This window comes from Monopterus albus, unplaced genomic scaffold (assembly GCF_001952655.1).
Source record: "Monopterus albus unplaced genomic scaffold, M_albus_1.0 scaffold328.1, whole genome shotgun sequence".
Classification (NCBI taxonomy): Eukaryota; Metazoa; Chordata; class Actinopteri; order Synbranchiformes; family Synbranchidae; genus Monopterus; species Monopterus albus.
In genome coordinates this window covers 752,095-765,135 of record NW_018128208.1, presented here as the reverse complement: position 1 = coordinate 765,135, position 13,041 = coordinate 752,095, and the positions used below count along the sequence as shown (strand labels likewise).

The window sequence follows — 13,041 nt, the reverse complement described above, 5'->3', positions numbered from 1 at the left end:
GCATTCCCCCGGAGGAGCTGGAGGAAGTGTCTGGAGAGAGGGAAGTCTGGGCATCTTTGCTTAGACTGCTGCCCCCGCGACCCGGTTCCGGATAAGCGGAGGAAAATGGATGGATGGATGAATAACACTGCCATGATTGCTGTACTGATGTTAGTGTAGAGCACAGACCCAGTGCAGGACTCTGTATGGAACCTCCTCAGGGACAATGAGCATATCCGGACAGATTCAAAAGCAGCTTTACAAACATTAACAGGATGCTCTCAGGAGCTTGGGGCAGCTCCGAGGGAGAGACTGTTTCTTCAGGGTCATTTTAAACTCTCTGTCCTTCAGCGGGATGGTGACACAGGCTCTGCTCCCAGGGAACTGCGAGTATGGGTGAACAGGAAGAGGCAAATCAAAGCCATATGACTCCACTGGATGACTTTCTCTTTCTACACCCACACTCCTCTTCAATTCAATTCAGTTTTATTTGTATAGCGCCAAATCACAGCAAAAGTTAGCTTACGACACTTTACAAAGTAAGGTCCAGACTCTAGACCGTGCTATTATTATTATTATTATAGAGAAAAAACCCACAAATCGCGCTTTCTACATCTAGGTCTAATCTCCAGCTTCAGCCTCTCCTTTTGTACTTGATCCACATGATCTCCCTTCTCAAATAAGAGAAACAGGAAATTGCCTTGAAAAAAAACCCCAAAACATAATTCAGTAATTTGGACCGTTTTCACCATCAACAGAGTGTCCCATGTCACCTCCAACTTTCAACATCTCATCCAATTAATCCAGAAAATACATCACTGAACGCTGCCCTGGGTCATTTAGTAGAAAGAGTACTGGTTCTCCACAGCCCGAGCCCTGCGAGTCCCATCAGCATCGTGGTAGTCCTCAGATGCACCACTAGAGGCCTCCAGCAGGCGTTCAGAACTGTTACTCCGGCTCTGTAACCCTCCTCCTCCTCCAATACCTGGGTCGCTGCGGGAGAGGGAGGGGAGAGCAGTGGGCGAGGAGGAGGTGCTTGAGGAGAGCGGAGCATCAGGAGGGGGTCCTGCAGGCACTGTGATCCCAGGAGGGTGAAGAGCTGGCTGGGCTGCATCTGTCCTGCAGCCTGCATCTCTGGGTGGGGTAACGACTGGAGGCACGGTCACATCTGTGAAAGTGGGAAGACGACAGAAATAATTTTATTAAAAAGACACATTACAACTAGACAGCACTCAGAGTGCAAACCTCCCCTGTCCCCCACTGCCACCATCTTTTCTAAAACCTGAGCTAAAAATGGTAGTCAAGAAACTGGTCAAAATTTGTGAATGAACAAGAACAAGTGGTTGAACAAGAGCTGTTTTATGTCAGGGAACCAAACCTGCTGACAGGGAGCAGAGTAACGAGGCCTGAAAACATCCTTAAAAAATCTAAAAGGAAGAACATTAATATTAATCATTTAAATTAATCTTAGCTGCTGATAATAGTTTGTTGGTTTGGGGCTCCTTTATTATCTTTTCTCTTGGGGGGCAATAACACCAACAACAACACTGGTGCCAAAGACAAGCCTGACCACGGTATCAGTAAATCCTTTTACATCCTAAATCAAACCCTCAGTCTGTGTGCAACTAACTTCATGAGTGTGCGTAGGTTCAGCATTTGGTGAGACAGAGAGCCTCTTTGTGACCACTGGGGTGGGTTGGGGCCGGAGTCTCGGCCTGCATGCAAAGTTCCTGCAGTATAATCACCCCCTCACTCTCCTGTACAGGAGGCCATTCATGACATGCCAGGACGGTGCAGGGCAAGAGCAGTGTGGGCATGAAGGATTTGGTGGGCGGGGGTGTCAATGAATGTTAGCTCTGCTTCTTCTATATACAAGTACAATACTCTGCTATTCATCATTCCATCTGACTTTCTGTAAGTTTCTGATTGCCAGTGATCTGGGTCAAACCAAGACACCTATTCTTTTGAAACCACCTCCAAATTATTTCCACAGTCTAAGGTCCAAGTCAAAAGCTCAAACATGCTAAATATGAGCATTTTTAGGGTGATTTAAGCAACTAAATGGGGGCAACTGAAATAAAACATTATCTATAGCATAGCTACATAGAGAAGAGTCAGTTACACAGCAGTGACTAACTTATATAAGTTTGCAATATTAGCTAAAATTAGCCACCACAAGGTGGCTTCATAGACTTTAGCAACCAGAGCAATGTAAGACTTTAGCGGCAAAACTCTTGGCCCATTCCTTATTTAAATTTTATGATTTCAGGAAATTTATAATGAGTTTCCCATTAATAACATACATTAACGTTGCTGCTACAGCAAAACCCCAGTACAATATGTAGTGTGTATTTTATTTATGAATTCAACTTTTCATTTTTTAGAGGAAGAATGTACAGTATAAATCCCTCTTTCAGATATTACAGTCTTGCTTTAACTTGAAAGCAATGTAATGAAGAGAGGCAGACCAATATAACTGCTGATATTAGCTTACTGCCAGTATATTGTGTCTGTGTATAATTTGGCTGATAAATAACAAGAAATTACAAAAACAAAGTTGGGTCACTTAGTTTGTCCACCAAAGAGCACAAGCTTCTTTTTCAGGTGCAAAATATCCCATTCAAAAAAGATGTTTGTTTGTTCTTTGTGTTTATGTCAAAATTGTGCTCTCCTCACTACTGTTCTCCCTCTACACAAACGACTGCACTTCAGAGGACCCCTCTGTTAAACTCCTCAAGTTCACAGATGACACAGATTGTCATTGTCGGTTTCATCCAAGATGGTGACGAGTCGACCTACAGAAGGGAGGTTGAACAGCCAGTCCTGTGGTGTGGTCACAACAACCTAGAGCTGAACACGCTTAAAACAGTGGAGATGACAGTGGATTTCGGGAGGAGCCCCCCCACCCTACCCCCTCTCACCATACTCAGCAGCACTGTATCAGCAGTAAAGTCCTACAAGTTCCTGGCTCCACCATCTCCCAGGACCTGAAGTTGACGCCCAACATCAGCACCATCACCAAGAAGGCACAGCAGAGGATGTACTTCCTGCACCAGCTCAGGAAGTTCAACCTGCCCCAGGAGCTGCTGATACATTTCTATAGAGGAATCATCGAGTCTGTTGTCGGCTCATCCATCACTGTTGGCTCAGCAACCAAACAGGACAGGAACAGACTCCAGTGAACAGTCAGGACTGCAGAAAGAATCAGCCAGCCTGCCCTCCATGGAGGACCTGTACACCTTATGGGTCAGAAGGAGGGCAGAGAAGGTTCCTGCAGACCCTTCACATCTTGGACATGAACTGTTTGAACTCCTCCCCTCTGGACAGCACTACAGGTCACTGTACGCTAAAACAACTATAAACAAGGACAGTTTCTTCCCCTGGGCCGTCGCTTATGATGAACACTTAACCCATGACTGTATAACAGAACAACAACCCTCACTGCAATACCTTGTCAATATACCTTTGCATATAACTATCTGAAAAACTGTGTCCATATATATAAGTACTTTATTTGTATTTTCCTAATGCACATTCCTATTTATTGTTTGACCACTTTTTCTTTTTTGCTCTTTTTTATTTTTTGTACTAGAGTCAAATTCCCTTCTAAACTCTTAAATATCAATATTGGCCTTAAAATCCAGTATCAAATGCGCTATACTAACAGAAACCACACTGGAAACACATGAAGGTTTAATAAGGAAAGTGACCAGACCTTACTCACAGCAGACAGCTTGACTTGTTATACCGGGAAAGCACAGGGATTACTAACAACACAAACGATGGCTCATACTTGTGCATGTCATACTGTGACATCATAATGTCTTCAATGAAACTGGCCTGTCTTACAGTTCACACGCTGTGTTTTTAAAGGCACTAAAGGCTTCTAAAGTACATCCACACAAATGTTTTCATTAAATAGCTCGAACTATACCTCTGGTCAGGGCTATGTTGGTGTATAGAGACTTTATAGACTTTGCAACCTCAGGTAATTTCCTACACAGCAGTACTCAACAAGCTGGGCAGACGTCTAATCAGCAACAATACTTTAAAAAACTGTGTGCGTGCAAGACCCTTAACTCTGAATGGTTTGACTTCTTCAGCACAACTGCTATTAATAAAGCACAAATTAAGCATCATATTAGCATCTAAGAAGGTATCTAGTAGTAGGCCTTTGAGTCTGGTACAGGTGCCTGATTAGAGACATCAACATCTATAAGTTTCCAGTTAGATCAACAGATTTGAAGGGTGTCTGTGAGTAGTTTAAGTTTGAGAGTTATGTACCTGCTGTGGAGCTTCGCTGCACTTGTACATAGGAGCGTAACGTGATGTCAGCTGAGCCTCCGGATTCAAGGGGGATTGGGTGGGTGTGGAAGTGTCTCAGCATGTCTGACACGGTGTGAAACCACAAGTGGTGGACGTGGCACTGGCCGTTCTCATTCACTGACAAACGCAAATGCTGAGAGAGAGAAGGAAGGGTGTGTGGGGGAGGCAGAAAAAAGTGACAGGGGAGAAAAAAGTTTGTGATTCAAAGGAATGAAGAAAAAAAATGTTAAAAGAGAAGCAAAGGAGATAAAGAAAAAGAAAACACAGAAAGAGAGAGAACTGCAACGTGAGACACCATGAACATCTGAAACAGACAGACCACGACAGAGGTCAGGACATTATCCGAGAGGCGTCTTGCTGACAGCAGAGCAGCAAGAATGCCAAGGTTGACACCAGAGGAAGAGGCGGCAGCTGGCGCTTCCTCAGTGCTGCCGGCTGGCAGGATGCGATGTGCAAGGATCATGTTACATAAGAGGACACAAAACGATGACATTACTGCATCTTTTCCAGGGCCTGAACAATTTGGTCTGCTGTGGCCTGCAGAAGCTGCATCTCAAGATGTCAAGAGAACAAACTGAACACAATTGCAGAGCAAGACTGCATCTGGGAGGAGAGATGAATGTTTTCTAGTGTAGAAGCAAGTTCATGTATTACTTACACAAAATTCATCAAGGACAATTTTGATGACTGATTAATTGTCCTAGGTCTTTAATCAAGCAAAAGATTTTCAGGTTGCGATTTAGCTCTTGCCAGAACATCCTCTGTTTTTATTTCACTTTAGGTTCAAGACATTGGGATTTTTTTATAACTGTTGGTCAGAAAAAATACACATTTCAGAAACTAAATATATAAAGAAAAAAATGTAACAATACCTAGTACATGCTTGAATGGAGTAGGAAGGAAGAAGTCAGACTTATCCAGTCCTACCCCATGACATCATCTTACCATCATTGGTTTGCAAGCAGTATCTCTACATAGATAATTCTCTTCTACACCACACAAGTAATATACTAAAGAATTATAACAGAGTGTTAACATTCGTACATAATTACATTCTTAAATACTTATCTTCTACACCACACAAGTAATATATTAAAGAATTATTACAGAGTATTAACATTCATACACCACACCCACAATGTTCCATCTGGTTAATCATTAAGCCTGTTTTTGCATATATCTTGATTGACACATACTTTTATATTTATGTTTAAACTCGTCAATTCTATTACTATTTTTTACAATACATCAACAAGTAAGACAACTGTAGTTCTAGTTGCACCCCTCATATACAACACACCAACATACCTTTCTCTGAGTTAATTTAACATAATTCTGTCTCTCTTCTCTCTTAATTGTCTCACCTTGGCTTTGCCCTGGAAGTTGAAGGTGAGGACGTATTCGCCAGGCCGCGTCTCGCTCTGACGAATCACAAACAGCCCGTGGCTCCTGGCTCCTCCTGCAAGCACCAGCTGAGCTGCACGCACGCGAGACAGTGTACCATGGAACCATGGGTAACCCGCTAGACTGGCATCGCCATCTGAGTCTTTCGCTCCTTCGGGGCCACCTAAGCAGAATCCCACAGAAATCCATGTCCTAAAACCTGTAACATTTTGCTTGGATGCTGATTATCTGGAAAGGGGAAAGGAAATGTATGTGCTATTACCTGCAGAAGAGTTTGAGCCTTGGGGATCTGGGGACTGGAGAAAGCGCTCCAAAGGCATGTGGGATGGGTGCTGTGTGAAGGGGGGTTCCCTGCAACGGACTGAGGGGGCACTGTAATGCTCTGCTGCTGTAGGACACGACCTCTCTGGAGCACGATATACTCCTAAACATGTGTTCATATATTAACTCATTCTCCTGGATCAAAATATCAGAATGCTTTGCAATGCACCAAGAAAGGCCTTTCCTCACCCTCAGACAGCAGCTCACAGCTGCAAGAGGCCACCATGGAGCAGTCTTTGGAGGCCTGACCATGAGGACACGACGCCAGCTCAATGTCATCACCGCTGTCACTGTACACAAGCAGGTAGGTCAGAGGAACCACAAGAACATGTACACATGCACACACGTGCAAACAAACATCAGAGTCCTAACACACAACTTGACCCATGTCCTCCTCCTACAAGCGTGGACACAAACAGTCCTTCTGTTTACGTGCTGAGCTGCACTAACATTCACTAACCCAGGAAACTGAGGAGGAATGTCAGTGTTGCAAGCTCACCCATGTTTGTGCTCAAGCAACCTGTCAAAAACTCCATTAATTTAGTGATTAATGTATGTGTGTGTTACCCCTCCTTCCCCCTTCCCATCCACCCTTTCCCCCCACGTCCATCCCTCTGCCCCTCTCCTCTCTCTATGTTCAGCCAACAGCAAATATTTATGTGGTGGTTTACCCGGGGTCTATGCAGTCCTGGATGTCAGCAACCCACGAGTTTTTCTGCAGCGAGTCGATGGTTTCCAGGATGTACTCTCCCCCGTTTTCCACCTGCAGAAGCAGCCAAACACTGCGATCACACACTGAGTTCTGTTCAAAGCACCACACCAAGGTACAGAACAGGGCAAACCCAGTGTAAACTCAGCAAGGGCAGAGGATGGCTAATTTTCCAACAACCCGTTTTTTTTCCAAGCTCCATTTTCCACGTCATTTTTGCGAAAATGTTCCCATAAAACATTTCAACAAATGTGGATGCAGCTGTGTAAATGGAGCTGTACGTTTGTGCACCTCCTACCTTAAGAACAAATGTGTTGTCCTTGTCAGGCATCTCCAGTGGCATGGTTGTCCTCACCTCCACAATGGCTGACAGAGGGATGCCTACTTTGGGCTTTGAGGACTAGAACACACACACATAAAAACTCGTAATAATTAAACTGTGATGTCAACACCCATACTGCTGAGATGAAGGGGGCACAAGTTTATTACTAGGGTAGGAGCCAAAAATAGATTGACTCTGCTACACCATGGTGTGTTTAGTTTTCTTAATATACTCTAACTTGTAAAAATGAATCATTTAAATAATCTAAAAGGGTGACTCTTGGTTCAAGCTGCTCATACATCATAAACAAGCATCCTGTGATGAGAGGTTGAAAGAACAGTAGACTTCATGTGAAACAATCACGTGGGGAAAAGGCTGGCGACCCCTGCTTTTGCTGATGGTAGACAGTAAACGTAGACAGTAAAAGAATGTGCTACCTGATGTTTTAATCTGAAAAGCACTGAGTTTCTCCAAGCCCTTAAAGTTCTCCTTAAGGGGAAATTTTCAGTTAAAATTATTGGTGCAGCATTAGCAGCAATGAACTACAGCCCTCCTGTTTCCTGAGATTAAATAAGTCATTCAAATATTGAAAGAAAAATATTAAACACATAGGGCCGAGTTTGCAAAAATGACTCCACAGTTCCATTTCATGGCTGCAACTAACAATTACTTTTAGCCTCTTACTGCATTTGTCAGTGATTATTCTTGCTGACAGAGAAACACACCTGAAACAGGGAGACTTTAAAAGAGAGTGATCACAGGAAACAGCCTGGCCTCAGTTTTCCCTCTTCAGAGTTTGATCCAGACAACAATCTTAACAGATGCAGCGAGTGTGTCTGACACAGTGAGCTTCCTTCTGTGTGTGTCAGGAGAGGCAGAGCGAGAAGCAGACTGACAGACTAGTGTGTCTGCCAGAGGCTTATCAGCTGGTCTGTCTGGAGGAACACTGTTCTCATCTTCATCTGCCGGTGAAGCTGGCTGCCGTCCACACCCACAGTGCCTTTCTCTGGATCAGATGTCAAAACCACTTCCTGTATTAAACAATCTGATCATTTCCTCTCTTACCTCTATACTGTGATCAGCTCAAGCCCAGTGTCAGGGTAAAGGATTGTTGCACCCAAATGACAAAAATCATTTTTCTCACTTTCTGCTACTAGCATGGAGTCCATGTTTGGAGATAGTGTTCATTTGTTGTGGTGAATTTGGCCTAATTACAATTGTGTTGACAAAAGTGTAACTTGTGTCCATCTGATGAATTATGCTCCCCTATGTTCACCTGCTAGTTGCCAGCTGTCTCTCTCCCTGTCTGGCCCTGGACAGATCGAGTACACTGGGCTTTTGGAGCTGAAAATGGCTGACTTAAAATTGTCTTAAACAAAACTAAATGTAGAAGCAATAAATATATAAAATGTCTCAGTTGCTCAAAAAGTAACCACAGTTTGGTTGTTGTGGAACCCTGTGTTTCTACTGTACATATGGGGTCAGACGCAAAACATTGTCCTGTTGGCTCATGACGTGCATTTAGCATTCACAGTGAATACTGCAAGAGTATGAAAGAGTATCTCTAAGGAGAAAAATGGCATTTCTCAGGTAAATGGCCTTATATAGGGCCTTTGTGCACATGGAAGCGAACTCAAAGTGCTTTACACTATTTCCCATTTACCCACACATACCAGTGATATCACTGGGAGCAACTGGGAGTTCAGTGTCTTGCTCAAGGACACTTCAACATGTGGACTGGAAAAGCAGGGAATTGATCTGCCAACCCTCCGGTTACAAGATGATCTGTTCTACTTCCTGAGCCACAGCTGCAATATTTGAAACTTTCTTTTCCTTTAAGTACATGTAACATGGGCGCCACATAGCCGAGCGGTTACGGCACAACGCACCACGTACCCTGGGCAGCACATTGCGTGCGCAATGACAGCAATTCAAGTCCGACCACCAACATTTGTCACAGGTGTCCCCCGTTTCCTGTCCACCTCTCCACGACCAACTTAACATGCCCCAACAAAAACCTTAATAAAATAACACATGTAACAGTCAGGTCTGCTGAAACACTCGCAGTAACGGACTTTAATTTGAATAAGAAAGATAAGAAAAACACAGCAAAAACAAGCCAATAGCTTTTACATGGCGGGGGAATTAACATATTTACTTTAAGGTGTTTCTCTGATAGGATAAACAATTCTTCTGATGTGTTACAACTACTGTTACTGTGTAGTTACTGCATGTTAGGTTGGTTGGTGTGAATGGGGAGTGGGTCGTCCCAGAGCCCACTGCTGTGTCATAATGCAGGCAGTCCGCGTGCTGCAGTGTGCTGTGTGTGCCACACGGAGCAGCTGGCAGATTGATGGCCCTGACAGGGACGGAGCCAGAGTCGGTCAGCCAGGAGCAGGCAGGAGTGATATTTTATGAGTCGGGTTACTTTTCCAACACTGTTGACTCTGCACTGTTATGATTTGCAAGACCTGGGATGGCAGTGATAAAACTGCCGAGATGTGTGTGCTTAGTTAATGTGTCTTCAAGGCTGTAACTGCTGGCCTCTCTTAACCTCAGCCTGGTTCATGGCTGATAATAATTTTCCCATGTGTGGACATTAATAGAACCTAATAGAGGAAACTACCGAAGCACAATTACTGAGTTTCATTTCACATTTTCACCAAGCGGATCTCACTGAGTTTGGCAGTTTCTGAGTGACTCAAAACTATTTCAGTTCCTGTTTTCAGTTTGTCATTGCAGTCAGTTTGCCAAAGACAAGAAACCAATCTTTTTTTCTGCATGAAAGGAAAACTTTGAAATCCCTTACAGAGATCAATTTAAGAGCTCCCTCCCTCTCCAGTTCTGTGTACCAGCTCCTTTACCTCCTTCCCATGCCTGCCTCCCACCTGTCCTTAACCCGTCCCCCTCTCTGCATCCTTGTCCCCACATTCCCACTAGCCATGTTCAAAGGACAGAGGCAGATTTACACACACTCAGCTGCAAGGTTTCACAGTCTTCTTAAGGTCAGTGGCAATGATCTGCAAATCCCATATACAGCAGACAAATGGGAAGCGTGCATAGTTTGACTTCAATGCTGTCACTGAATTCTGGAAGGGCTGAATGCATAAAGGGCTGTGACTAATGATTCATGTCTTAAACAGTTGGTGGACAAAATTACCTCCTCACTATATTTACCATGGCTTCACCAAGTGTTCAGACCCTTTCACTTTTTTGCTCATTTTTTCTTGTAAATTTAATTTAAAATGGATGATTTTTTTCCCCCATCAATCCACACTCAATAACCCATAATGACAAATGGCTGGTTAATCATTAGTTGTGGCCTTAAACTAACCTGCCGACTAATCATCTCAGCAATGTGTTCCTCTTTCTAAATGTCCTCTATGTCTATGTGTGTGTGTTGTGTACCTTGGGTGGTACGTAGAACTCCAGCAGGAACCTCTCCCCTCCTTCCTCCCTCTTTGTCTTCCTCAGCAGCAGGCGACACTTCTGCCACTGTGCAGCGCCCATGCAGTTTGTGTCATCAGCCACCATGTACCGCAGTGCTCCCTCCCTTTGGATTTCCAGCAGCTCAGCCTTGTGGCCCTGGGAACCCCTGGGAAGCCGCAGCTTTTGGGACCACTTCTCTGCCCCTGCAACCTCCCCTCCTCCTCCCCCGTTAGCCTTCCTTGCACCAGAGGGTGCATCAGGTTCAGGGGAAGCCCGTCGGTGCCACATCTCCTTTACCCCGTCCACCACACACAAACTCATGTTCCTCAGGGAGAAGCCCTTTTTGAAGCGAGCCTTTGGGTGACTGACTGAAACGTCCTCTGAGCTGCGGGACTGTCCCAGAGCAGACACCTTGTGGGTTGGCTGAGGGCATCGGGAGGCAGTGGCGGTGCCACCGCCTCCTCCGTCTATCCCTCCTCCACCACTGTCCATACTGTCCAGGGATTCACTTGAAGCCCCGGCATCCTTGCGCCTCTGGTAGAGGTCCTGACTGTAAGACAGCGGGCAGCCCTGGATTCCTAGGAAAGGAACGATGCTGTACTTGGGCACCATGTTGGAGCCGTTCTCCCCAGGTGATGACGCCTGGTTCTCCCGGGCCTGGGTCAGTGCTGCAGAGAAGCACTCCAGGAAATGGTGGGCAAAGTGCTGTGAGAAGCTGGCATCAGCACCAGGCGAGTCGTAACATGGGTTCTCCAACAGGAAGCGCTGAAACTTGTCAGCAAAGTCTGCAGCGGAGGCTCGAGCATGGAGCTCACAGAACTCTCGCCAGTCAGGCAGTGGGCACGAGGAGGAGAGCTCCGGGCTACCGGGCACCACCGCTCCGTTCATCACTGAGCCATGCCAACCCACCGAGGAGAGGCTGCAGAGGAGGGAGAGGAGCAGATTGTTATTATGGGTGCAACAAAAAAATAACAACATGCTTTTGTGCACCCCCTGGCTTTGGATCAAACATGCAACTGTTGTGGAACAGGCTGATGTGATTACTGTAACATACTGTATTATTCATAACACCTTCTACATTATTTAATGTATCAGTTTGTTCTACACCTTATTCATTAGTTTAGTGTTCTGGGGTTTTTTTTTTACAGCTTGAAGATCCAAGTCTTCAATCACAAAGCAAAAGATACCTATGGTTTTTGCTGTTTTGCAGCAAATCATATTAACATGCGACTTCTAATCATTATATATAAAAATCATCTCAAAGTAACTCTCCAAAAGCATATAATCTACATTAATGTTTATAGATTTGTTCTCTGAGTAAATAATAATAAATTGAGTTTTCTCAACACTGATTCAACGTTTTCCTTATATTAAGCCATTTTGATATGTGATTTTGTTGGTTATCCAAGACTGCAGTTCAGTCAGTTAGGTTTGTATGACACACAAAAAAATGTTTCATCTGCACATAAAATTTTAAATGTGAGTCTACAAACATAAATTATAAACACCATTGGCCCCAAAATTGAACCCTGTGGGACACCAGATTTAATATTAAGAGGAGCTGAGTTAATTCCTTGGTAGGAGACGAACTGGCTTTGACCATGTAGACAGCTGGAGAACCATCAGAGGGTACTTTCAGCTACGCGTACCCTCTGTAGCTTTTGCAGCCGAATATAGTGGTTTACTATATCGAATGCTTCAGAAAAAAATCCAAAAAACAGCAAACTCTTCATTTATATCAAATTCGTTATATACAGTATCAGCCCTGTAGGTTGTTCTATCAAATATGTAACAGACAAGGGTTTACAGTCGGATTTCCTAAAGCTATATTGGTGGTGACCAAGTATATTTTCTTTAAAGAGCCCATGACATGCTTTTCCTCTTTTTCTGACTTATCTACAATGTTACAACGGTGAACTATCACCTTAGATGTGACCTAATGCTCAAAAAATGAGGTTTAAGTATGTTCTAGTACTTCTATGCAGAAACAATTTGGTTTATAAACATCTTACAAACTCTCACTCGAGACTTTTTTTTCTAACAAAATAAAACTTACGTGGTAGTTTAAGGATTTCCTTGAAAGGGCATAATCTAATAATAACAATAATAATAATAATAGTTACAGCCCTGGTGACAACAAGCACAAGCAACATCCTGTATGCACTAAAGGTTTGAAAACAACTTATCAGTGCACTCAATGTGACAACACATCAGAAAGAAATGATCCAGAAAGCTAGGGTCTCCAGCATTTCTCTGACAAAAAAGTGTGTTACATCAGTGCAGAACTCAGCGTATGGTTCCTTTTTATGTTCCATCTATTTCATTTCTTGTTTTTCTGAGTGTTTCTGAAGACCACAGTTGCTCATCTCATCTTTATATTCTTCTCCTCCCCAACATTTGTGTGGTTGTATGACTCAGTCCTCAGCGCTACCTCCCTCTCTGGTCCAAGCGCTGCCAAACCACATCACACCATTGATAAAACTCTTCACACTTTGGTCTGCGATGAGGATCTAACACATACCACCACTGTGTCAGCAGCAACAACCAAGAG

At 44.0% G+C, this 13,041-nt stretch overlaps 1 protein-coding gene across 1 annotated transcript in view; it reads right to left on the bottom strand.

The window, feature by feature from the left end:
* Positions 1–51: 51 nt before the first annotated feature.
* The window catches only part of sh2b2 (SH2B adaptor protein 2), a 20,323-nt gene continuing 7,333 nt past the window's right edge, over positions 52–13,041 (bottom strand). The window contains exons 2-9 of the mRNA XM_020624527.1: positions 10,470–11,409; positions 7,038–7,139; positions 6,702–6,793; positions 6,220–6,320; positions 5,972–6,133; positions 5,670–5,872; positions 4,264–4,438; positions 52–1,147 (exon numbers count right to left, since the gene is read on the bottom strand). Of these exons, the coding sequence (XP_020480183.1) occupies positions 819–1,147; positions 4,264–4,438; positions 5,670–5,872; positions 5,972–6,133; positions 6,220–6,320; positions 6,702–6,793; positions 7,038–7,139; positions 10,470–11,378 (2,073 nt within the window). The 5' untranslated portion in view covers positions 11,379–11,409 and the 3' untranslated portion in view covers positions 52–818. The remainder of the gene's footprint in view (positions 1,148–4,263; positions 4,439–5,669; positions 5,873–5,971; positions 6,134–6,219; positions 6,321–6,701; positions 6,794–7,037; positions 7,140–10,469; positions 11,410–13,041) is intronic.